Source organism: Drosophila takahashii, chromosome 3L (genome assembly GCF_030179915.1).
Source record: "Drosophila takahashii strain IR98-3 E-12201 chromosome 3L, DtakHiC1v2, whole genome shotgun sequence".
Taxonomy (NCBI): domain Eukaryota; kingdom Metazoa; phylum Arthropoda; class Insecta; order Diptera; family Drosophilidae; genus Drosophila; species Drosophila takahashii.
The window spans coordinates 16604175-16631428 of NC_091680.1; the positions used below are offsets into that span (position 1 = coordinate 16604175).

Here is a 27254-nt window from a genome sequence, read left to right on the forward strand (position 1 = left end):
AATTCTGCTCCAGATATTGCCATTTCATTGCAAAACCTAAACAAATGACTCTTCGGCTAATTGCTTGCTAAATGTAGAGTTATCTAGCTAGTTAGTTCTCCCTCCTCAACTGCTGGATCCTGAGATTTTCCGAAGTAATCATCGGATTTGTAGATCTCTACAGGTTGATATTCCTCCTCGATGAGATTAGATCTTGGCAGAGAGTTGGATGTTGGATCGCTGCGCTGGCACTCAGCTTGGCTTTCAGGGGTTTCAGCAGAAGGCCTTTAAGGCTGTAGTCCGTGACATGTAGCTCCTCCTCGGCAATATCCACGTTTCTTTCGACTTCTGACAAATTTGCACTTACTGCGCCTACGAATTGCTCCAGACCATCTATTCTAGTTTTTAACTGCTCGAAACTATCTCCGAATCCCAGGATGCTGCACACATTGTTGGCCATCATTCCATTGGACTCGGCACGCACCTAAAAGTTAAAAAGTAATTAAAAAAGGTTTTAATTTAATAAAAAAACTAACCGAAGCCAGCAAAGTTTCAAACTCATCCAACCTGGCCAGCATATCATCTATATTCGTGGACAGTGGGTTGATCTCCTTCTCTAGATCGGCGCTCTGCAGGATCTTGGCGTAATCCCTGGAGACATTGTTAATATCCGCTTGCATTTCTTATTTTTTCTAATATTGTAAACAAACGCAACAATTGTTTTCTCTTTCGCCCAATAAGTGTGTGCACACTGAGTGAAGGAAAAATAGTGTCAATTGCCATCGTTTTGGTTATCGATAAGCGCAAGGCGGAAATTGTCTTTCGATTTAAAACTAGTCTGTCTTTACTTTAGTTTTGTATCTCAAAAAATTAAGCAAAACTCATAATTTGGTAAAAAAAAAATAATAATATATTTTAAAGCATGGAAATGGATAAAAATTACATGGATTATTTATCGAAAGTGCTTTTTATGACAGTCAAAAACTAAATGGTCAAAAGTGTAAACACTATTTTTAAGAGCTGTGTGTTTAATAAACAAAATTGACTGTTTTAATCCCATTTGAATATAATTCTAACCGTTGCTTAGTTTGAGAACTCACTAAGTGGAGAAGGTCTCGGCTACATCAGGAGGGTGTATCGGCTAGCTGGTTTCCAGAGATGGACACGCCTCGATATATCGCGATATCAAAAATACATTTCAGCCACTAATATTGATTGAAATTGCTAAAACTAAAATACGAATTGGAGATTGCGGAATTGGAGCACGATGAGCGGCTACCGAGGCATCGGCGGCGGGGGCTTCCCCTACCGCAAGTCGGCCAGTTCCGGCAACAACATGAACGCCGTGCCGCCTCCCCCGATGCTGAATGCCCGTGGCTATGTGGGCGCCCCCCGAGGAGGAGCGTCCCTTTCTGCGGCGGGAGGCGCTGCCCGCGGAAGCACCACCACAACATCCACTTCCAAGCACGGCTACTCCACGCTGGACTCCATTAGCCAGTACACCAATGCCACTAACCTAGTGGGCAAGAGGAAACACCACACGGATGACGATTATTTCGACGACGACGACGAGGGACCGCGGGAAAAAGAGATGGAACAGGCTTATATACCCGCGCCGGGATCCCCAGGAGCTCCTGCCCCCTCCGGCAAGAAGCAGGAGGATTCCGACTCGGATGAGGACCCACTGGAGCAGTTCATGGCCGGCATTAACCAGCAGGTGGAGAAGGAGAAGCGCCAACAGGCGCCCAAGCCGCCGACTCAGGCGATTCGGGGCGACATCGACGACGAGGACGACGAGGAGAGCTACTATCGCTACATGAAGGAGAATCCCAATGCGGGACTGCGCGACGAGGGCTCCGACCAGGAGATCGAGTACGACGAGGACGGTAATCCCATAGCGCCGCCCAAGAAGAAGGACATCGATCCGCTGCCGCCCATCTACCATTCCGAAATCGAGTACGAGCCGTTCGAGAAGAACTTCTACACGCAGCACGAGGACATAGCCGCCCTGGACGAGGATCAGGTGCGCGAATTGCGGCGCACGCTGGGCGTAAAGGTCACGGGCCCTCGCCACCCAAGCCGGTCACCTCCTTTGGCCACTTCGGCTTCGACGAGCAGCTCATCAAGGCGGTGCGGAAGGCGGAATACACCCAGCCCACGCCCATTCAGGCGCAGGCTGTGCCCACCGCCCTCTCGGGCAGAGATATCATTGGCATAGCCAAGACGGGCTCCGGCAAAACGGCCGCCTTCATCTGGCCGATGCTAATGCACCTGATGGATCAGCGGCAGCTGAAACCAGGCGATGGACCCATCGGCCTGATTCTCGCCCCCACGCGCGAGCTCTCGCTGCAGATCTACAACGAGGCCAAGAAGTTCGGCAAGGTCTACAACCTGAACGTGGTCTGCTGCTACGGCGGCGGCTCCAAGTGGGAGCAGAGCAAAGCGCTGGAGCAGGGAGCCGAGATTATAGTGGCCACGCCGGGGCGCATGATCGATATGGTCAAGATGAAGGCCACTAATCTGAGGCGGGTCACTCTACTGGTGCTCGACGAGGCCGATCGCATGTTCCACATGGGCTTCGAGCCCCAGGTGCGCTCCATTTGCAACCACGTACGCCCGGATCGCCAGTGCTTGATGTTCTCGGCCACCTTCAAGAAGCGAATCGAACGCCTGGCCAGGGATGTGCTCACCGATCCGGTGAGAATTGTGCAGGGAGATCTCAACGAGGCCAACCAGGACATCACCCAGTCCGTATATGTCTTCCCGAATCCCCTGCAGAAATGGAATTGGCTGCTCTGCCACCTGGTGAAGTTCCTCTCCGAAGGCAGCGTCCTGATTTTCGTGACCAAGAAAGCAGATGCCGAAACGGTTTCCAATAATCTGCTGGTCAAGGAATATAATTGTTTACTGCTCCATGGCGACATGGATCAGGCGGACAGGAACAAGGTTATTACGCAGTTTAAGAGGAAAGAGTGCGATATTTTGGTGGCCACCGATGTGGCGGCCCGAGGATTGGACATACCGCACATCAGGAATGTGGTGAACTACGATATCGCCAGGGACATTGACACGCACACGCATCGAATTGGAAGAACGGGCAGAGCCGGCGAAAAGGGTAATGCCTTTACATTGGTCACCGACAAGGACAAGGAGTTTGCCGGACATCTGGTGCGCAACTTGGAGGGCGCCGATCAGCTGGTGCCCGAGGATCTAATGGAGCTGGCCATGAAGAGCTCCTGGTTCCGCAGTTCGCGATTTAAGCAGGGCAAAGGGAAGAGGCCGACCAATACCCACACAGGACTGGGCTATCGGGAGCGAGGAAATGGCGGTGGTTTTGGATCGTCTGGTGGCTTGGAATCTGCCGTCAGTGCTAGTCCCCCCGAAGGACCCTCGAATAAGTCCTCCTGCAGCGCAGGTCCTGCCACAGATCGCTACGCTGCCATGAGGGAGGCCTTTCGATCCCAGTATAACAACCAATTTCGAGCCTCCAGCGATCGAACTTGGGAGAAAACTCTGCCAGACTCCGGAGTTTTTGCCGCACCAATGGCACCGCCCCCATCATCTTCATCATCATCATCCCAGGGAGCTTCCTCCAGCAGCAGCAGCAGCAACCTGGATGCCAAACGGGCCAAGAAGAGCCGCTGGAATTAAAACTGATACTGCTACTTGGTTTATTTCTCTTCATATTATTTAATGTGTATTTGCTTTTGTTCCATCGTTTAAAATTACAGCTTATGGACTAAATTTAAACATATTATATATAATCAGATATATACCATGTTCATTCATAAAGATTACGTTAGTTAAATACTCGTATGTACAACTCTCTTCCTTCGCAGCCTTCGCAGCATCCAGCGAACGATCCCACAGATCCAAATAAAAATCTTCATTAATTGTAATCATGGTTATGTGTATTTTATTTTGAATAAAATCACATTTGCGCATCCCAACTGCCTACCGATATTGTTAATCTTTATCCATTATCCGTTAATCATAAATCGTGTCGTTTTTCATTAAGCGAGAGAAGAATTCGAACTGGAATATCGAAATCTTGAAGCTAAATTGTTCGTTAATCATTATGAAATATTGTTTTACAATGAAACCACTACGAATTTTGTTTCTTTTTCGCTTTTTGGATATACGTGTATATATAATAATTTAATTACTTGTGTTCTTGATAACATTGAGAAGAGATTGAGATTCATTTAACTACCACATCGAGGCGATTTTGCGTAAATTTTTCGAGTTTTCGATTTTTCTTTCGTTTTGTTAAGCGCTGAATTGGGAATTAGCCTGGGCAAAGCTTAAAAATTTCGCTATATTTGAATATCATATCAGATACGTACATGAATATATATATTTTCCGTTATATATAGTTCGCATATATACTCTATTCAAAGACTCGTCGGTGTGTGGGTGTTATACATATATATTTGTATATAAAAATTGGTCCATGTTAACCACATCGTACGAAACATATAGAGGAACGTAAGACGGAACTGAAGTGAAAATAGTCAAAATAAGGGGAATTGTGTGGGGAAATAAAACGCAAATCAAATCATAACACTATAATTTTAGTTTTGAAATACTTTTTGTTTTTTTCATTTATTATTATCATTATTTAAATGTATTAATTAGCTTTGTGTGTGTGTGTTTTTTGGGGGAGGGGTTGTGTTTTTGTTGTTGCCGCATATATAACATACATATCCATATATACAATATATTTTAGATCTAGCATTAATTTGATTTACACTTTTAATAGTTTGTTTCTCTCTTCCGCTAATTATGCAGTTTTGCTTTGTCACTTAATTATACACATTTACTTTCTGTTCGTTATAGTTAATAATTCTTAATATTTTCTCCGCTGTTCTGTTAAATTTCGTTTATCATTTACCGAGCTAAATCAATTACTTTTTATATGTAGATAGGCTTTAAAAAATAATTAAAATTATGCAACAATTAAAATGTAAATGTTTTCATTTTATAAATGTAATAAAATTGTTGGGATTTCACTTGTATGTATTTTGTATCTCTCATTTTTTTCGCTTTTGTTTTTCTTTGCTCATGCTTTTTTGTTGTTGCTGATTTAACTCTCTCTTTTTTTTTAATATATTTTTAATACTTAGTAAATGAACAAGAAACATTTTGCAACAAAAGTCTGGGATAAGGCAAACAAAAATGTAATTTCCAAATAAACGAACAAAGGACTTTCTGCTGCATTTTAAATTCGTAAATTTCATTGAAGGAATTTTCATGCTCTGAACTGAATTGATTGTTTTTCTTTTTTTTTATATGGTTTAATGACTGTTTGTTATTTTTTTACGCTTTTTGTGTGTGTGTGTGTAGTTTTTTTTTCGTTTTTTATGGGGTTTTTTCGTCGTTAGCTTTAAATTAAATGCCAATTAATTTAATTAATTAATTTTTAAATCACATTTCATTGTTTTTCAACACGGGCAAATTCAAATTTCCGCTTCGATTTCTCATCCAGTGTGTTGTTTGTAATAGTTTATCCATTTTTGTGGTTTTACTTGTTGCTGCTGTTGGTTTGTGTGAGGAAACGAAAATGTTGGTTGAAGTAAGCGACTGGCTTCTAGTGCACATTTCATTAAAATTAATAATACTATATACAATTTATGGTATTTCTGCCATTTCAATTCTCCAACTCTCTCTCAGCTTTTCGCCATTTAGTTTTCATTAGGTCTAGTCAAATAACGTGGCTAGCAAATCCTCGCTGGCGTTGTTGTTGCTGCTGCCACTCGAGGGCGGAGTGTTAAGATCGGGCTGAGGATCGAGATAGGACAGGATTTCCATGGGATCCACGTCCTGCAGTAGCTAAAAATGGTTTTAGAAAATATTAAAATTAGTATTTTTATTTTTTTTTACAAATATATATCTTAATACTCACATTCAGATCGTGGGCTGTATCATTAATGGCCGCTGCCGCCGCATCAAAGCTCTGCAGCTCGGCACTCAGATCGCTTTCGCTGAACTTCAACTGGGTCTGACTGCTCATCAGCGAGTTGAGCAGCTGCTCCTGCTGTTGCTGCTGGCTGTCCGCTCCCCCGCCCCCCATTCCGCCGCCGCCGCCCATCCGACTGGGCGTGCCCGGCGTCTGCGGGGAGTTGTGGCCCGTGCTGCTGTTGTTGTTGTTGCCGCTGCCGTTGCTGCCGCTTCCGCTTCCGTTGGCATTGGGCGTACCGCCGCTGATGGGCTCGTTGTGGGAGCTGCTTACGCTGGGCGGTCCGCCGGGGGTCATCGGATGACTGGCCGCTCCGGGAGTGTGCGGGGTGTGGGGCATCTAAAATATAGAAAGGAAAAATATGCAGTTAAGTAAAAGATTTTTACAATATTTTTTTTTTTAATAAAAAAAAAGAACATTTTTTTTTAAATTAGATAGAGATATATAGATAGATAAAAAAATATAGGAAACAATTTATTATATTGATCTACCCGCACTAGAGTCTTTAATATATAATACTTAAATTATAGAAAGGAAAAATATGGAATTTAGTAAAGAACTTTTTTTTTAGGTAAAACAAAACTGACAAAATTCATAATATTGGCTATATACCCGAACTAGAATCTGTAATATTCTATAATATTTTTTGTTTTCTTTGCCAAGTAATAATTATTTTTGTATTATATTTTAAAATATTTTCGTTTGTTAGAAAGCCTGTTTTCTATTAATAAAAGTGTCTTTTAAATAATTCTAGAATGAGTTAACTATTTTGTATAAATATTTGCTATATTATTATTTTTTATTATATCTTAAAAATATTATAATATATATTTTATATATTTTTTAATTCCTTACCTGATCGCTGAGTGACTTTTCCATGGCATTCAGCTGGTCGAGGGAGTTGACGCCGCCATCGCTGCCGTTCAGGCCGCCACTGCCATCGCTGTGATTGCCACTGAAGCCGTCGTAGCTGCTGCGATTGCCACTAGAAATGATAAAAAACAATACAATTAAATTTCTGAAATATATTAACTCTAAACTCAAAACTCACTGCTGGTTGGTGTTGCCGCCGTTGCCCATCATATTGCCGCTGGCAATGGAGTTCATGTCGTGCATGTTGTAGGGACTCATCGCCTGCGCACTGTCCCAGGTGGGCAGTTGGGTGGATCCCGGCGACATGACCTTGGCGATGTCGTCGCACAGTTCCTGTTTGATGGCCGGCAGGGTGGTGCTGTTGCCACTTCCATTTCCATTCGCGGAACCGGATCCACTGCCGCCACTGGGATTGCTAGGAACATTCGAGGGAGGCGGTGCATTGGGCATGCCGCCGTTGTGCTGCAGCGCCCGCCAGTTGGCCGACGAGTCGATGATCACCTCGTCCACATCCGAGTTGCCCAGCGTATTGAGTATGGCCCAGATGTACTGATCGATCTCCAGGGTATCGGTGATGGCCGACTTGCTGCACTCGGGGCAGCGCCACGATCCCCGCTCGCTGTTGATCATCAGATAGGCCTCCAGGTCGAAGCACTGCACGTGCTTGCACTCGTGTCCCCTGGCGGGAAGTCGTATCCTTGACTTGGTGATGGGGCACTTCAATGAGATCTTGGCGCACTGCTGCCCGCCGCCGCCGCCCTGCTGCTGCTGCTGGGGCGTGGCCTCCGATCCGGGATTCGTCTCGGGTTGGCTCAGGTTGCGCTTGATCTTCTGCACGCTGTGCTCCAGGGGCAGCAAGTTGCGCTTGTGCAGCGTCTGCAGCACCTGGCGCACCGAGGGTCGATGGACTAGCTGCAGCACGAACAGGTGCGACTGTGGAGGTTAAAAAAAGGGATTTAAATTAATTTTAAAATTTTAGATATTATTTAATATTTAATTTTATATTTATTTATTTATTTAGCATTTATTTAATATTTATTGAATATTTTTTTAATATATTTTTTATGTTTATTGAATGTTTATGGAATATTTATTGAATATTTATTTTTTATTTAATATATTTTATATCTTTTTAATATTTTTTAAATATTTTCTTTTTTAAACACTTACACAACAGCAGGAACTGGCGGTCAGCTGGAGCGTATTCCGTCCCGGCTGGCAGACGGCCTTCAAGTAGAGCGGCCGCAGGGCGGTGCTGTTCTTCTCGGACCGCTCGATATTCAGGGGCGTGGCATTCGCGGAGACGGTGACGGTGTGCGGCCAATTGGTGTTCATCTGCCGGTCGTCCTGGTGGAAGCACTTCAGCTGCAGCTCCAAGTCGGTTCTGGTAATTTATTTAAACAAATCCAAATTAGCTAAATCAATCCATAAAAATATTATCTATATATCCTACCTGCACATCAGCGTATTGTAGACATTCTGCTTGAGATGGAACACGTGGTTGCTGACCGACAGATTGTGCAGCAGGCGGAAAGGAGCCAGGATGATGCCATCGCGCACCGGGAATGTCAGTCTCATTTCTTCGCCTAAAAATGGAAATGAAATATTAGAATATAATATACTCAGAAATTGATAAAATATCAAGTTATTCATATCATTTTGAAAGGATAAAATATCAAATCATAAATTTGACATTATCGGCTTTTTATTGATATGAAATAAGGTAGAAATTACCCTATTTTTTATCGAATCTTTTTTCTTTGCACTTACTGTTGTCCATAGGTGGCTTGATGTCCGGATTGGGGCTGACATAGGGCACACTGCAGGCGGGCGTCAGTGGTGGCGTGGGATTGCCAGGAACTGGACTGTGCTGATAATTTTGCTGGAAACTAAATAAAATATATTATATTAAATGATTAAAGAAAAATAAATTCAAAGAACCCACCCTTGATTCTGGTAGGGATTGCCGGTGGTGGACACGCCGCCCGGACCCGCCGGGCACATGCCACCTGCCTGCTGCATTCCGGCGCTCTGGCCGCTGCCCGGATAGAACTGACCCTGATGCGAGCCGGCTCCTCCGACTCCGGCGTAGCCCACTCCGGGCATTCCGCCGCCGCCGCCGCCTCCAGATCCCTGGGGCATGAAGCGCTGCTGGCTCATGCAACCGGGTCCGGGACCCATTCCTCCGGCGGTCATTCCTCCGGGACCCATGGGTCCCATTACGGGTCCACCGTTTGGACCCATTCCATTGGCCGCCGACATACGGCCGTAGCCCCCATTGCCGGCGCCCATGGGTCCACTGCGTCCGTAGCCATTGCCCGCTCCGCCCGCCTGCATGGGCAGGGGAACGCCTCCTCCGGCACCGGGATGCATCTGCTGGCCTCCGTACATCTGCGCCTGTTGCTGCTGCTGCATGGGATTGCCCGGCTAGCTTCCGCCCGCTCCTCCGACGCCCACTCCGCCCGCCGCCCGCTTCTGGGCCATGTGCATCTGGGGGTGCGGCGACGGAGCCAGCCCCCGCCGCGGCTGCTGGTGCGGCGGCTGCGGCTGGGTGAGACTGGGCGGCACCTGCTGGGGATATCCACCATTGGCCATGCCCTGCATCTTGGCCATCGGATTCATGCCGCCCATTTGCTGCTGCGCCGCCTGCTGCTGGAGGGGATTCATGCCGCCGCCCATGCCGCCACTTCCGCCCACTCCGGGGCCCATGGACATGTTCTGCATCTGGTTCATGGGCGTCATCTGCAAGAAAAGGGGGTAAGTCAATAATTAGGCGGGTTTTTTAAGCCTATTTCTAACTTTTTAATTACTTAAGGCAGGGGAAAAGTTAGAAAAATTTTATAAAATTATAAAAAGAAGCAAGTTAAATCTCTCCCTTTCGCATCCTAAAACTTTTGAACATTTAAGGCTAAGAATATAAAGCTTGAGCGGATTACTGTCGCTCTGGCAGTCAGAATTCTGTCATTTACGAAGCCGCGGACTTCTGTTTTGGGTGCGATTCGAATGATTCGTTAATGGGCGAACCATTTAAAAGCGAAATCTGTTTACTGCCGCAAATGAATTGTCAACAGCTGGTCATATAAAAGCTTGCTAGAATGGGAATGCAGTGAAGTCACCCAGTTATTCCAGTAAACCCTTAAAAAAATATATACCCGAAATATAAGCACAGAAAAATAATTGACAACGGATCAGATGTGCAGGTTAATTTAATATTTCTTAAAGATCATTTGAAATGTGTAAATATTATGTTTATATTTTTATAATATTGGTTCAAAAAATACTGAATTTGGTATTTTAAAACAGTATAAGTTTGAATCATAAATTTGACATTAACCATATCGGATTTTTATCGATATGAAATAAGGTAGAATTATTTTTCTGTGTACTCACTTGATGATGCCTCTGGGGTCCGATGTTGCCACCTCCGCCGTAGCCCATTCCCATGCCCTGGGTGCCATTGTAGCCACCTTGGCCGGATCCCCCATTCATGTACTGGGCATTCATGTTGCCCATCATGCCGCTGTTGGGTCCAGGGTGCATGCCGCCACCCATCTGCAAGATAAGAAAGGAAAATCCATTATAAGAGATCTTAAAACGAAAGGTAATTAAGAAAATAATAATAAGAATTTATATTTAAAGAAGTTGGTGGCTCAGTTAGAGGAACATAAAACTTCTAAAAACTTATATTTTTGTTTTATTTTTCCAATTACTGTTTACTCACCTGACTGTAACCGCCCATGGCGTCCATGCTGGACATGTGTTGCTGCTGCTGTTGGTGGTGTTGCTGTTGCTGGTGGTGTTGCTGCTGCTGCTGCTGCTGATGTTGCTGGCTGGCAGCAACCATGCCCGTGTATCCCTGACCGCTGGAGTTGCTCAGTCCGCTCAGCGAGGAAGCTGCCGAGCTGGTGGCGCCGCCTCCGAGGGCCGTGAACTCCGAATTGGGACCGAAGGTGTTGTTCAGGACTGCGCAGGCTGTCGCCGCCGACAAGGTCATTGCCCAGCATAAAGTTACCACCGCCGGCTCCCGATCGCTGATGTTGCTGTTGCTGTTGCTGCTGTTGCTGGTAGACCAGGAAATTGTCGCGCTGATGCTGCTGCTGGTACTGTTGCTGTTGCTGCTGCTGGCTGTAGTATTGCTGCTGCTGCAACTGTTGCTGCTGCTGCTGGTCGACGCCGACTGTTGTGGCACCTGGCGGTGAGATTTGGCCCCCGGTGGCTGGCGCCCTTGAGGAGCCCGCCTGCTGGTTCATTTCATCATTTTTCCTGCAAAGTTCGCAAATCAGACAGAACGACGAGTTAGTTGGAATCCAAAAGGTGATGATAAAGCCAGTCGTGGCAATGTAATAAATGGGAAAGATCCATTCAGGAGGAGAAGGATGACATGTTTCAGACATATTTATCATTCAGTTTTTTGAATTGAGCAGAAAAAGTTCAAAGTTAATAAAGAATTTGGAGTAATCAGGCAAGGGCATTCAAGCCCAAGCCTACTTTTTATTTTTTAATTTTTTAAAATATTTATCAATGATGTTATGACATTTCAGTTCTGAAAACAATGTATTTCGTTTTATTATTAGAATTCTTAAGAATCTCCTTATCGCTAGTCTGGGGTTTTTCATTTCGTACTGTTCTCAAAACTGTAAAAATTCAAGATCGTACCCAGAATCATTGTTCTTATCTTGCAATTCGATTAGTCACATCAAAGAACTGGGAGTTGTTTCTGATTTGAGTTGTTCTCCGTGGCTTTAATCATTATTCGACCTCCATGGATGATGTCAGCCTAAGGCAGCTTATGTTCGTGATTTTACCCCAGTATCCGCAGCACCCAACCATTCCAACACCCCCGAACACCTCCCCCCAATCGCCTTGCCCACCACCCAGCCATATCTCCATCATCGTCATTGTCAACGTCATTCATTGTACTCGTTGGTGTGTGTGGCAATTGCAATTGCATTTTCCATCTTCTCCGTTGCTTATATTTCCCATTGCACTTGTTTCCCCTCGATTTGCTGTGACATTTAAGCCCGAAAATGTCAAATGGGCTCAGGGTTTAGGTTTAGGTTTAGGTTCGCTTTGCTTTGCCCTCGACATCGCTCCCTTCAATTGTTCCATCTATCCATTGAAATTGTTTTCGCATTCGCTTTGATGGCGCGACTTTTAAGGTAAAAATAATTAAGCATATTTGCCAGGCGGACAATAACAATATGAAGCGTATGAACGCAGTGTGAATGCGAAGCAGAAAACAGATAAAATTGAAGGCAACTGGAGAGTCGAAGATTGTAATACTCTGATGATAAAAAAAATCCTAACTGAACATTAAAAAAAAAATTCTGGGTATTTCACAACAGTTCTGATGAGTAATTACTTCAAATTCATTACTGGGTATTTTATTTATTCTTTCTTTAGTTTTTTGGGGGTCTATTTCCCAACGGGGCGTATGAGTTATTTTTGAATTTTCAAGGTTTTAAACAACTTTTTATTGTACATTTAAAACAGAGAGAAACCGAAAATTATCATCATTTTAAATATAATTGAAAATACTTTTTAATATTTGATGAATATTTGTAATGTAACATTGTTATTGTCACTTTTTAGTATTGTAAGAATATTATTACAGGAAAATATATAAGTTCCATTTTGTTCTATTTTGAAAAAACCTCTTTTGAAGAGTAGAATCCTAAGCGTAACAACAAAAAAAGTCGCACATTAAAAATATAAAGTAACACGCTCACAATAATTGCGCATCTACAAAAGCAGCTCAACGCAAACATACAGTACACACAACAACACAAAAGCAAATAAAGTTGGAAACAAATAAAAATAAATAAAAGTCCAACAAAAAAACGTAACGAAACGTAACACAAAGGCAACAACAAATGCAGCAGCGAGCGAAATGCAAATAAATGGCACACTAAGCGATTGGCTGATAATCGCATGACGAAAAGCCCGAGCCGGCAAAGTCTACAGAGATCACTGGAGAAACGGGGGGAAGAGAATATTGTGAGCGGCGGGGGGAAGAATTGGTCGGCGGGAGAATCGAGTGGGGGGAGAATTGGTGGTGGAACTGAACCTGTGATTGCCGCGAGACTGTGACGATAAATTAGCATCGGGCAGCTAGCAATTTCCAAGTGCAAAAACCGAGTGGAGAGGTAAACAGAGCAAAGCGGGTCATTAGGTCGAATGAGAGAGAGAGAGGCGTACAGAGAGAGAAAGAGAACGTAAATACAGTGTGCCCCAAGGCAAAAGAAACTTGTGGGGTTATAACTTGGGTTACAGTGGTCACTTGACTGAAAAGTTTACGCCAAAGAGCTCAACTGTTATATTTTAATATTCCCATACAATAAAACTAAAATTATTAATAATAACTTTTTAAAAATGGTGCCAAAAAGTGTGCTATTTATATTTTTTGTGCAAAAAACCCCAAATAAAAATCACAAAAAGCAATATTACTCATAATGTCTTATCAATATCAGTAAATTCTTGGAAACCACGCGACCTCCTCTGGAGCTGAGATAAAGTACCTCAAATAATGGAAAAACATCGAAGATGCTTAGTAAATAGGCGAAATCTTACTAAAATGCAAAAGATATTGGCGAATTCTAATGAACAAACTACAATGTTGTGCACTTGCTATCATATAATCGTCTCATTATGTGACTTGCACTGGAAAAACAGGGTGTTTTACTGACTTTTGAGGGGCGAGAAGTCCGCGCGATCTCTGATGACGCTGACTTGCTTTGTTTCAGTATTCAGTATTCAGTTCGAGTCGCGTTCTCGTTGTTGCTGCCTTTTGTACTTTGATTAGATATAAATTTCTTCATTGATTAGATAAAAATAAAGCAAAACAGGTAACTCGCAAGCAGGTGAGATAGCGAGTAAGTGGGAAGGAGACAGGGGGATATGATCAAAGTTTAGAACCACTAAAATTCAGTTCAGAGGCCGTCAAAAACACGTGCTCGAAGATATACCTTCATATCGAAATCAGTGCACGATCTCTGGCCTCTCCCTCTGCTCTTCTCTCCGATTCTCCCGCCTTTAGTTTTTGCTTGTGTAATTGTAAATTGTGCGCACTTTGATTTGCTGTGGTAATAAAAATTATTTCTCATTTGGCACACGAAATGATTTCCGTATGTCAACAGACAGGGGCGCCGTGAAAGGTTTCCAACGGGGGTTATGTTTTACTATTTTTTATATATTTTTGTGCACTTTATTTGACTATATTTTCACAATTTATTGTCATTGTTTCTGGCGATATGAATTATGGCCCAGACGGCAATGCGGCAATCAGGATGGGTAGAACATCCTTTCGGAGGACATGTCTGGTAAACTTTATTACGAACAATCCCTCAAAAAAAAATCCAACTTTTTCTTCTATTTTGCCTCTTCTATTTTATTGTTATTGTTGTTTGCGTGTTTTTTTGTTCGACTTGCCTTTGCGTTTTTGTGTTATTTTTTTTTTTATTTCACAGACGACAGTTGGCGTCATGTAACAAAACAAGTAATATATACAAAATGTATGTGTGCGTTTTAGAGGCCATGAAAAATTGTGAGACACGTGCGTGGAGCCAATGACAGAACGAAATGTTTTCTCACCGGAGTGGGAGGTTTCAATCAAAGTCGTTTGGCAGAACTGCTTCTTTAGGAAACACAAAAAGAAATGATTATGATAAAAATATTTTTAATTGGCCCAAAATAGTATTTAATCTTAGAAAATGATTTTAAAGCGAGAAAGCAATTTTTTAATTGTACTTGTATATTTATTTTACACGTTTCTGAAATCCCAAAATATTTAAAAAATATTGCTGTGCATTTTTCAAAACCAATAACACATCAGAAATATTTGATTTGCTCTCTTCGCCGTTCCTGCCCCCTTTCTGGACTCATCAGTCACTCAAACTCCTCTATTTTCGCCTTATTGTTTCGCTGCAGTTGCCCGCCTCCCACCGCTGAAATGCGTTTGACAGTTGTTTTTCAAGGGTGTTTGAAACTGAACCACCGAAACCACCCGCTGTTGGCTGCACTTTTCGCATACAAATTACAAACAAAAAAAAAACAACAAAGAATTCTCTTTTTTTCGACATTTTCTTCCACTCTTTCCAGTCCAATTTTGAGTTGGCAGTTGTCGTCTGTCTGTTTTTGCCCCTGACTCGGTTGTGGATTCATTTTTTCCATATTGCCCTGTCAGGGGAGGTTGTGTATGGGTTTTTCGTTCTGCACGCTTTTTTTTCGAGTGGCAAAGGATGGTAATAATTTTTTGTTCGCCGCTTAGTTTCAGGACTTTGTATGCCATTCGAATTTGGACGGCGCCTGTTGGTATGCAACACTTTTTGTCGCCTCAAGCTCACTGGGAAAACTCTCTTCCCTGCCCGTTTCGATTGAATTTCCCGTGGAGTTTTCCTTGCTCGCTTCGATCGTTTTCATAATTCATCTGCCTCGCATAAATTGCAATCAGAATGAAAATAAAAATAAATCAGCATAATAGACTCGACCCCAGAAAACAAAGCAAAGAAGGCGAAAAAAAAGCAACCACCAAGGGAAGGCAGCAACCCTCCGCTCGAGTGCTTTTTGGGCTGGGGGGTGGAGGGGTGAACATAATAAAAATCGAACTGTAAACAGAAATACAAAAAAAAAAATAAAGGCGAAGAAAAAACTGCGGCAAAAAAGCGAAGAGAAATCGCGCAATTTTTGATTAAAAATCCAATGCAAATAATACAGATGGTCAGCAGGCGGATTGAGGTGGTGGTGCTGCTGCCGTTTTCTGAGGGATGGGCAATGGGGGTTGGCAGTTGGCAGATTTTTGAATATGTGCAAAAACATATTCAGCACTCAGCCCCCTTATGCGCCGACAAAATGTTTGCCTCCAACTTTGTGCTCGGTTTGCATTTTGCGGATTTGCAAATTCATTTTTATAAATGTTTTGCCGCTTGCGGTGGACAAAGGGAAAATGGGTGGTTGTCTGTCCCACATGCGGTATGAGTAATATTTGAAATATTCTACCCTCTCCTGCTGCTGCTGTTCTGTGTGCTGTGTGTGCATGTTTTCAGCACCTGTAACTGGCTTTTATTTATTGGCCAGCCAGGATTGTTAGCTGCTGCTTTTTCGAATATATTGCGTATACGCAGTGTGCGCTTGGCCCTAAAACATTCGTTTTACTTTTTTGGCGCGTGTGTCTGTGGCCGTTTGTAATACAACTTTGTACTTGCTAATTTGCATACTACAATGTGGGATTTCCTAGGATTATAGTTCAGTGTACAGTGGTCACAGTTGCCACCGTGATTTATGGAACACTAAAATTACAAAGTGTTCAAGTTTGGCACGTAAACTGAAGATAAACATATTCTAAAACTAGTTGAAAAGATAATCCAAGCTTAATAACTTGTATTGCCATCGTTTTATTAATGGTTAATAACACATTTTATGACCCAGCTCCCACAAGTGAATATCCAAAAGGTCGAAAGACCATGTTATGATGTTCGAAAGACCATAATAATTTTACCAGTGCACTTAAGCACAGCGTAATATTATTGTGCGTTATGGAATAGTTGTGGCCACTGTGATTGGCACTTGGAATACATATTTACAGGTGTCTATGCATTATTCAATTCGGAAATTGCATTTCACTGTCGGTTGTTCTGCGTTGTATTTGCTGTCGTCTGCTAGTTTGTCCTTGTGGTGTTGTAACTAAAATCGTTTTGATGGCTAATGGTGTCGCCATTGAAGTCTGCTCGTGTTGGTGATAAAAAAACAAAAAAAAACCTAAACAAAAAGCGTTGTGGTTGTTGTAACACACGCGCTAATCAGGTCGCTAATGGACGAACCACCAGAAAACCCCTTGCACCACCGACCACCCACAACCCCCTGTGACTATCAATCAGCGATGTGGTTTTTGCACACCTTACCCAGCCACTTTTTCGGTTTCGGTTCGGGGATCTGATGTTTTGGGTTCGATTTGCTGGCGGGTCTGGTTTTGCTTTGCTTATCTTATCTATCGCGTTTTGCTCAAACTAAATTTATGCCAGTCAACGGAGGCGGAAAAAAAGGAAAAAAATTGGAGAGGGGTTTTGAGCGAGGATGGCGGGGATTTAGTACTCAGTGCGATCTATTCCATTGTCATCGGCGTCGTTGCGTTTTTGGCATTTATCTAATCGCCAATTAAGCAAGAAAAAACCCAACGAAAATCATAAACAATCGGACAGACATAAACATTAAAAATAAATCGAAGGCTGCGACTGTCAACGCTCGGAACAGCAAAAAATCCACAAAAATAAATGTACGAAAAAAAGAAGCTGCAATAATTTTGTTCAAGTATTTTGCACACTCACACATTGAGGAACATGCATAAATCACATTAAAAATAAAACAAAACAAAACGAAAATTGCAACAGCAAGCAAAACTTGAAGCGACTCAAAGCCCAACGCATAAATCGCCAACGGAGACGTCGACAGCGACGCGAGCGTCGTACTTGAAAACCAGTTTCGAACAAAAATGTCTACTGAAGTACAGCTAAATAACAGCCGCAAAAACAACTACCAAAATAAACTCAACAAAATGTGTACAAGAAAATGTTAGCTAAAAATACTTGCCATCGGTAAAGGTTAGACAGAAAAGATATGGGAAATATGGGACAGGAAGCGAGGCGATTGATAAGCGAACCCAAACTTAGCTGATATGTTGAGAAGCGCGTAGAGAAGCGCTGGGCTCACGAGGCATAGCCAGCAGGTGGCGCCACCTGATCTAAATCTGAGAGATATTTATTTTTTAAAAGGGTGTACTTCAAAAGAACTGGATTCTAAATTATTTGGTTTCGATTTGGTTATCAAATTGATAGCTATTTCTGTAAGTGCTTCAGTAACTGCTAAAGATTGTTCCAGAGAATCTAAGATAGTACACTTGGTAATCAGTTGCTTTAGTTAACATATGGTTTAAATATTTATATGTACTACCCATTTGCACTCGCTGGCTTCCTGGGTGTAATCAATTCTTCCCCAACTACTCTTTTCCCACCGCACACCTTGATTGCGTTCCATTCACAAAAACCCAGCGACCATTTTGCGAAGAATGCCAAATTCCGGGAGACTGACGTACTATATGAAGGTACTACTACCTGGCCGTAAACAGCGATAAGCAATTATCGATAACTGAAATATTTCTGCATACCTAAGCACGATTTAATGTCGGCCAAAACAAGAGCAAAACGAAGCAGATGGAAGCGTACAGGTAAAGCCACTCGGAGAGTGAAAATTTCCATTGTTCCAGTTGTTCTTTTGCACCAAAAACACAAAGAGAACGATGGTAGTTTGGGTTCTGTTTCTGTTTTTCTATATAGATATAGTACGATCTGCGGGTATAATTAGCTTGTCAGTCCCCCCACCAAAGTCTGATAAGAGCTGGTTACCTCTGATTTGTGCTTCGGTACGTTCTGTGCTCATCGATTGTGATAGTATTCTTTTCTGCTTTTTTTTTGGTGGTTGGTAGTGCTGGCAGTTATCTGTGAGGTTGTTGTGACTGCTAAGCATATATTTTACTATATCTATGCGAATGTGTTGGTTTCGGTGCGGTCTAGTTTGATATCAGGTTCGTTCAGGGGCTTTTAATTGGGTCGTTAAATGTTTTTCGTTCGGTATTCGTTGCGTTTTGGGAACTTTTATCATGTGACTAAACGAACTCTGAATGGAGTGGAGTGTGCGACTCTTCAAGGTGCCTCGAAGAGCCCGAGGCGGGTCAAGAGTCAACCGCTTAACCCATTAATGCCCAATCAAATTGAAATTGTGTGATTAGATATGCACCAGAGCTCTCTCTTGCTCTTTGCTCCCATGTGTGACCTTCATTCTGGGCTGAGGCTGAGCCTGAAGCTGATGAGGGGTTAGTCGATTTTAGGGGTGGCTTCGGCTTACACATGTAACTATTGTTGCGCCCTCGAGTGTGGATTTCGTTACGGGGGTTGCTCAGTTTCCAGCCCCCTGTCTGATGGGTTTATTAATATCGGACGCTCCTCCACTCGCTAAATGTTCCGTATGTGTTTCTGTTTGTTTCTTTCGGGGTTTAATCACCGAGAATTCAGAACGCCAGAACGCTATCCCTCTCACGGCGAGGGTTGTTGTTGCCTTCTGCCTTCTGCGATTTGCAAATGGTTTTCCGCGTTTAGGTTTTGTTTTTCTGTCATTTACTCGTTTGTATCACATTTTTATTTCCCGTGTGAAAATCGCAAACAGTTGAGGGAAACAGGAAGTGGCCAGGAGTGGAAGATGAGGAGAGGGAATCCCCGTCAGTAGGTAGCAATTTTTCTCAAGTCCTTTCGGTGGTTGCTTGATGGGTTGTGATTTGGTTGCCTCGGTGGTTGATTGATGATTGTCTCGCGCTTACGCAGTTTCTGTTTTAGCATTCTGAGGTGTGGGGCGGTGGTGGTGGGTTGATGACATTAGAGGGTGTTTACGATAAGCCCAGGGCGTTAATTAACCGTTGGATTGATCTGCTAAACCGGAATTTTAAACTGTTTCAATGCTGCGGAAATTCTCTGAAAATTGTATGCTGGTGGAAGTTTCAGCTGGAAACTATTTTGAGGCATTTTACATCCCAAATAATTTATAAATATTCTCAAATTAATTTTTCATTTTTTATTATTATTTTGTTTAATTTTTAAATTTTTAATTTAATTTTTCCAAAGATAAGAACAACAAGAACTTTGAAACAGGAAATACATACATCCTTTTAAAATTATTTTTAGACGACTGGATATTCCTACCGAATTTTCTTCAACGGAAATAAAACAAAAACATTTTTCTGAATGGTTTGCCTTCCTATCTTCTGAGAAGGTTAATTCCCATCTCATTCGCATATTCTAGATGATTTTCCACCAATCGAGAAGAATGGCCTCTAGATGCTTCCAGGCAAAAATGTTCACCGTTCTTGGGAACTCCGTGGCGGCCTGAAGCGAGTGCAACTACCTGTTTTTTTGGGTTAAGAGCTGCGACTATTGCAAATGGGTTAAGGTTTACCTGTGGTCGGCATTTTTCTTTTTCCTACGTTAAACCCCGTACCTTTTCTTTGCTTTCATCTTCTTTGCAGCGATGATGAATTACAAGCGAACCGAAAAAATGTCTGCCGAGAGTTTTCCATTGTCTGGGGGAAAAAAGAGGGGGAGTTTGGCTGGGGAAAAATGCGTGGCATGTGAGAAAAACAGCAATCGAGATACGGGAGGGAAAACGGTATGGTAGGGAAAACTGGAGTGGGGGGAGGTCGCCTTGCTTGGAGTGACCTTTTTTTTGGGTTCCCCCTTTATCTTGCCACAAAAGAAACAGAAACAGAAGAGGCAACAAACACGAATACATACGAGAAATGGGCGAAAACATTGTCGAACTGAGAAATAAGTGACAGACTTGAGCGGTTGTTTTCGGTTGTTCGGTTGCTCGGGCAAACGAAGCGGATCGTTGGGAAAATTTCTTTCTCGGTATCGATATTCCCACTTCCACATCCACTTCTCCTTCTCGAGAACGATTCAATGGAAAACTCCGACCACGAATACCTACTCTACGTACAAAACAAAGCAACAGCAGTAGGTCGAAATGTTTTTGGACTGAAACTGAATGCTTTCTTGGCTTCTCCTCAGATACTTTCCGCCCGTATCTGTGTGTTTGTGTCTATGCCAGTCTGTGTGCGTGTCAATTATGGGTCAGCTGTGCGTGAGAGCGAGAGAGCATTAATCGAGGGGGCGGCGATGGGAGGCGGTCTAACTAACAGCTGATGTGGGAATTCGGTCAGAATTAATCTATTGGCTGGCTCTTTAAAGTGTCTGGATGGGGGTGTTTTTTTTTGTGTTTTATGGAATTTAATTTGAGTGGATAACTGGAATTTACAAAAATGGATAGATTGAAAGCACACACTTACAAACAACAATATTTTTAAACAACTTTTAAAAAATATGTAGCGCTGTAACTGTTTACGTATTTTAAATGTTGTACGAAAATTATTTTTAAGATGTTTCAAACAAAATTCCCCTGTGAAAATGTACAATAAATTCTGAAAATCTTTGAAATATAAAGCAAAGAAAATTTTCACGTTATAAAACAATTTTTTAATTTTTGCAAATACCTAACATATTTTAATTCTACTTATTTTATTAAGTAGTGGTCATAAAAATCAATTAGAGAAAGTTGCTTTAAAAACTTTATGTAGTATTATAATTTTTTTAATGGTATAAATGATCAACAACTTGTTCGGCAATTAAATATTTTTATCGGGATGTTTATTGATTTTTGTTTGTTTATGCTTCAATTTTTTCTTTAACTTTTCACAGTTATGCCTAAACATTACTTGTACTTGTTGATGAAAAATAAAATTATTAATAGATTTTTTGTCAAGTTTTAATTCAACTAAATATATTCTGAACTTTTTTTGCTAAATTCTTATAAGCTAATTTAACTACAGAACTATTATAATGACTTATTTATATATGGTTCAAACAACAAACAAAGCATAAGGAAAAGACACGAAAAAATTTACATAAAATATCTAAAAACAAAAGCACATTCCATTTAATTATTTTGATTGTTGGTAATTTTGGTACAAGCACAACAATTAAAAGTTTCTAGTGGAGAAGAAATAAAATTGTTGATGGCCATAAAGAATTTTTGTACTTTGTGTTTATAAATTGTTTTATTTTTAGCCAGGTGGGTGATTATTTTTAGCCACTCAAATTTTATTGACTGTCAAGAGGAGAGGCACACAGACGAAAAGTTGAAGTTTAAAAATTCTTTTGGCTCATTTGCTGTGATTTTTTGTTTCGTTTTTTTTTTTTGGTTTCTGTTTGGTTTAAGTGGAATTTATTTTTAGATATTTTACCTAAGTTTTCTTTTTCTTTTGGGTTTTATGGCAACAGCGCGTGGTGTGTTAATTGTTGTTGTTCGTAGTAGTTGGTAAAGATGTTGTTGTTTTTTGGGTGGGACAGGTGCACCACGTGAAGAAGAAGAAGCAGCGACAGCAGCAGCTGTGGAACGCTATCTCTTTTCCTCCGGCTTGTTGCTGTCTCTCTCGCCGCTGTTATCAGTTTATCAGTTCACTAGAAGGGTTTTCCTCCTCTGTTTGTTTGTTTGCTGTTTGGACACTTTTCACTGTTTGTTTGCTGTGCAGTTTTCGTTCTCGATATTCTTAGAGGTTCTTGAAACTTACTTTTTGGAATTGCGCTTCGTTGTTTGTTTGGAATACATGGGAATTTTGTCAACAATCAATTGCATGGCATCAACAAATACATGGGACAACAACACTTGTCTCTCTGTGTTGTTGCTGCTGTGTTGTAGATTTAATTTTTGTTGATTGGTGTTTATTTGTTTGTTTGTATTTTTCAAAAGGTTCACTGCAGCATTTTCGAACACTCACTCTTTTCTACTTTTCACTTTTTGTTCACTGTTGTTCACTTTTTGCTCATTTGTTTTTTCTTATTTTTTGTTTGTCACGCTTTCACATTTGTTTTGGGATGTTGCACAAGTTTGTTGTTTTGTTTTTTGGTTGCCTAGCAAATTGTTGTAGTTTGATTTTGCTTAAGAAATTTTTCAGAAATTTGTGTGCTAGTTTTAAGTGATAATACTGTTGTTTGTAGTAATCCAAGTGGTTGGTGTGTTGCTGCTGCTAACAGGAACTTTGTGGCACTTAATCCAAGAGATGTGCTGCGGTTGTTTGGGTTTTTGCTTGTTAATTTGTTTGCTTTGCTTGCCACTTTAAAAATTTGCTTTGTTTTTTTTCGAAAACTTTTTGCGATATTTTTCGAATATTTCCAGAAAACTGTTTCACTGAGCCCTGGCTTTGAGATGTGGCCTGGCTTTTGAGCTGCGCTTGGCGATTCGATTCAACCGAACGACGACAACGTTCGACGGCAGCCAGAAAGGAACTGAATGAAGTTGGCAGTTGGCAGCTGAGCTGACGTCCGGCGACCGACTGAACGGATGGTATGCAGCTGCCGTCGGCGGCGACTTCGGCCGCTCACCCACACCGATGCAGCCGAGCGCCGAGCGCGACCCGAAGCGGTACAGTACGCTCTCTCGGGTTGATTTATTTCAGGTTGGTATTTCGTATTTCGTATTTCGGATTTCGTATTCATTTCGGTCTGTTAAGGGGCGACGACGCGCGAGCACTTAAGTAAAATAATAATTATGTATACGTATGTCAATTTGTTTGACTTCTTCGCCTCGCGGGCCCCTTACTGCGGTGGAACAATGAAATAGTAGTATTTCTGCTACCTTTTCTGCTACCATTTCTGCTGCCTTTTCTCTCTCCCTGCTTTGGCAGCATGCTCTCTCGCGGCAAAAGCATACTTTTCTGCTACCTTTTTTGGGGCAGCTGACATTTATTGGGTTTGTTTTGAAAGCGTTTAATGGCTGCATGCGTGTGTGTGTGTGGTGTCCGTGTGAGTGTTTGCGTTAAGTAGATTTTTCAGCACATTTGTCTTAATTGTTGTGATTTGTGGTTGATTTTTGAATGATTTACGGCGTGTGCAGCGCCAGCGGGATTAATTGTTTTTTAAATGTCAGCGGGGCAAAAGACGATTTTTTTTATTTTTAGTTCTAAGCAACAGGATATAAATAAACATTTATTTGTTTATATCGAAATTGGTTAAATGATTTAATAATATAAGGTATTTTAAGTACCAACATGCTACTAAAATAATACCACCCAGTGTGATTAATTGGCAATCCCTTTACCACAAAGGCCGCAAAAGTGAAATACTTTAATTACCCGAATAAAAAACATTTAACAATTTAATCTGAGCATATCAATTGCCCCACACACGCAAACAAACATACACACTCTCTCTCACGCTCTCTTGGCCAAAATCCACTCCCAATTTATCACTCAATTAGCACAGAAAAATGTAGTAGTGTATTTACTACGCTTCTGGGCTCGGGCTCTCACTCTCTCTCTTGCTCGCCTGCCGTCTCTTTCGTTTCGCATATACCCGTCTCTTTCGCCGTCGACGTCGCTGCTTTGGCACAGCGTGAGAAACTCTCGTCGGCTTTCTGGTATCGGGTGTTCATCTCAATGAAATTGTAGCATATTTGTATCCATATCGAGATTAAATTTTCAAAACACAAACGAGCACAGCACGAGAGAGCCAGAAGGAGAGGGCGATAGCCGGCGGGAAAGAGACGGGACGAGCCGAAGTGAAAGAGAGAGAGCGAACGGAGTTCGTTTGTATGCGTGGCTTGTAAGCTTTTGTATAATGTTTGAGGTGGGCATACAATTTTGGGTGGGGAGTACGGAGGTGGTTCCAGTGGGTGGTTGGGTGGCTGGGGGGCGGTTGGGTGTTTTGTGGGTGGTTCGTTGGGGTCGCGATTTATTGATGACGTCGACGTCGACGACGACTGCGCTGCGACGACCGTGTTAATGTGTTTGTTGCTCTCTGGCATAAAATTATGTTTTATTTTATTTAACATGTTCTGCCTCGATTTTTGGCAGTCCTTGTCATAATTCCCATGAAACGGCCGTGGAGTGAGCGAGAGGGCCCGAGAGGTCCTGGGCGAAAGGAAGTCTTTTTTTCTGGCTCGAGTGCTAAGCAACAAAAATCGCCGACAGTTGTGCGCTCACAATGATGATGGAAGTAATGATGATGTTGGTATGTTGGCAGAGGCTGCTTCATTGGGTTATGCTTATGGGTTTGTATTTGGGTTTGAGTTTGGGTTTGAGTTCAGGCCTCGCACTCACACACGAGTGGCTAAAATCCCTGTGTGATTGTACAGTGGGCACTTGTGAATTAGAAGGTTGAGAGTTAAAGGATATTTTAAGTTCTTTTAATATGGTTACTTGCTATAATATTTCTTATTTTTTTATTAAGAAATTTCTTTGTAAAATCTTTTCTTTCTATTTCTCTCAGATCCTGAAAATATTTTTGAATCGAATGCCTAATTTATTGATAATATTGGCAAACTGCACAATTTTCAATACTATTCAAGCTACAATAGATGTTTAAAAAAATTATGAACGAGATCCTTCAAAAAGTTTTTATAGAAGGTCCATAAAAAGCTATAATAAATCGTTGAAAAGCCCATATATTTTTAAGATTAAAACGGTAAAATATCATAATTTCGAGGGATTACTGTGCTCATGAGTGTGCCTTTGCACTGTGTGTAAAAGGAAGTGTACAGCGTTGTAGGCCGTCGTCGTCGTCATCGCTCGCTGTTGCTGCTGCTGCTGTGCTGATGTTGCTGATGGGCTGTTGTTGCTGCCGTTGTTCGCAGTGTGGTCGTTGCCGCTGCCGAGGGCGAGGGAGGGACAATGGGTCTGTTTGTCGCTCGGTACCCGGTTGCCGGTCCTCTGCCTTTTCCTCCGCCCCTGTTTTCCTCGTGCGGCCCTCCTTGCCCTGCATTTCCCTCATCCTGCCAGTATCTGTATCTGTATCCGCATCTGTATCTGTGTAAATGCGTTGGTTGTTGGCTTGTTTCGTCGTCCCTCCCCCTCACAAAGCCTCCCCCCTCCATTTCGTGTGTGTGCGTGTGTTGTGTGTGTGCGTGTGTTGTGTGTTGGTTCCTGTGCCTGTTCCTATTCCTGTTACTTTTGCTGTGACGACGACGGAGACCAGAGCACTGCGCATACAGGGTGTCCCAGGATGTGTGGGGGTGGGCAGGACTATTAGCTAATAATACGGCTAAAAGTTCATAAGAAGGTGTGTCTATAAACTTAATTTGAATACTAAGTAGTTACAGAAACTAAACAAACTTCTTGAGCAGGAGAATAACTTTTCCCTAAAATAAATGTTTTTAGATAGATTTAAGGATATTTAACTTTAAAAGGTTTTTTTCATGTTCATAAAATCCCATTAACCGTTCTTTTCAAAAGTTTTATTGCTGGCTAGAATTAATTGTAATTATGTTCCTAATTTAATAATTTAATGTAATATTTTTTTTATAATAGTCTTTACCTTTTATTTTTTTGTAATATTCGAATTATGGAAAAAAAGTATTTTTTTATTTATTTCTTAATTAGTGCATATAATGATTGAACATAATTAAATAAATAAACAAATTTCCAATATATCTGACTTACGAATCACCCTGTTCTAGCTGCCAAAAGCGGCTGTAAAAACAATTTAATGCATAAAACGACAAAAATCTGGTTTTCACAAAAACCAAAAACCCAAAAGCAAGCGACGAAAGCGCTGCCACCAGTTGGTGGGCTAAAAAGGGGGCGGGGCGGTTGTCCCGAGGGGGAGTTAGGAAGTTGATGTTGCTGCTGGAAGAAGAACTCAACAGCAGCAGCAGCAGCAGCAACAGCAACAACAGGAGGAACAGCAATATCAGGAACAACGGCAACAGCACCAACGGCTGCAACACTCATAGCAGCAACAACATAAGCAACAGCAACACCAAAGCCACTAGCAGCAACAGCAACAACACCAACATCGGCAGCAACATCGGCAGCAAATGTTGAGATTACACTAAAAGTAACTGCCAACGGGAGCAGCGACGTCGGCAGAAGCAGCAGCAGCAGCAGAATGCAACGCATTTGGAGAGTGCAGCTCTAAAATCAATTATGTAGCCAGCGCAGCAGCAACATCGCAGTAGCAGCAACAGCAGCAGCAGCAACATCAGCGACTGCAGCAGCAGCAGCGTGAAAATAGTAGTGAAAAAAAGAGAAATAGCAAAGCAGCAGACGAAAGCAAAAAAAAAGTGTTGAGGAGAGGTGGAGGAGAAGGTGGAAAGTAGGGAAGTGGAGGCAAAAACGGGGAGGGGGTGGCTGGAAAGTGGGCGGGCAGCGGGCGGAACAAGTGTCTGTTTGTCGCTGCGTCGGTCAGTCGGCAAATATGCTGCGCATTTGTGAGCGAGCGAAAGAGTGGGCCATATGCAGTGCGACAGAGACAGGGCATCATCGTCAACTGCTGTTGTAACTGTTGTTTTGCTGCTACTCTTGCTGTTGCTGTTGTTGTTGTTGTTGCTGGGGGGTGGCTGGGCGGAAAACCGAATGCTAGTAAAATGCGTGCAAAGGCAAAGCCAAAAGCAAATAAAATAAAAAGAAAGAAAGAGGCGAAGGGCGAAATACACTCATAAAGCGATTAAACTAGTAAAATGAAATATGAATGTTCTCGGTTATATTAAGTATTAATGCTTTTATTAACAATACACTAATATTAAAATAAATGGATTTATTTTGGGAGACAATTAAAAGTTTATAGAAATTTTTTTCAACTATGTAGTAAAAATCTAATACAAAATTTCTTAATTTCAAGAAAGAAATATGAAAAATAATTGATTAATTTTTTTTAATATTTAGTTATCTGAATTCAATTTATAGAGATCTTTAATCTTATAGCTTAACAAATATAGGGTACAAAAAAAAAAAACAGAAAAAAAATATAAAGCCAAAAGCAGCAGCAGTAAACGATGAACTTTGCTGGCTGCTTTTGTTGTGGATGGTTTGGGTCTAAAGCAGACACCTTTCCACGTGCAGGTCGGTACGCCGCAC

General features: G+C 42.0%; 3 protein-coding genes across 3 annotated transcripts; 1 reads left to right on the forward strand and 2 right to left on the reverse strand.

Moving 5' to 3' along the window:
* Positions 1-8: 8 nt before the first annotated feature.
* On the reverse strand, positions 9-690 carry LOC108069117 (biogenesis of lysosome-related organelles complex 1 subunit 4). The gene is given in 3 exon segments (XM_017159075.3): positions 9-221; positions 224-463; positions 516-690. Coding segments are annotated over 3 exon segments (522 nt in total). The 5' UTR covers positions 660-690; the 3' UTR covers positions 9-83.
* A 445-nt stretch (positions 691-1135) lies between these two features.
* LOC108069101 (ATP-dependent RNA helicase DDX42) lies at positions 1136-3905 on the forward strand. The gene is given in 2 exon segments (XM_017159053.3): positions 1136-2045; positions 2048-3905. Coding segments are annotated over 2 exon segments (2382 nt in total). The 5' UTR covers positions 1136-1246; the 3' UTR covers positions 3631-3905.
* A 646-nt stretch (positions 3906-4551) lies between these two features.
* LOC138913184 (zinc finger MIZ domain-containing protein 2-like) lies at positions 4552-22716 on the reverse strand. The gene is given in 12 exon segments (XM_070215850.1): positions 4552-5811; positions 5885-6277; positions 6794-6923; positions 6990-7744; positions 7982-8195; positions 8265-8397; positions 8582-8700; positions 8757-9553; positions 10202-10363; positions 10533-10772; positions 10774-11074; positions 21975-22716. Coding segments are annotated over 12 exon segments (3441 nt in total). The 5' UTR covers positions 22040-22716; the 3' UTR covers positions 4552-5679.
* Between the last annotated feature and the right edge of the window lie 4538 nt (positions 22717-27254).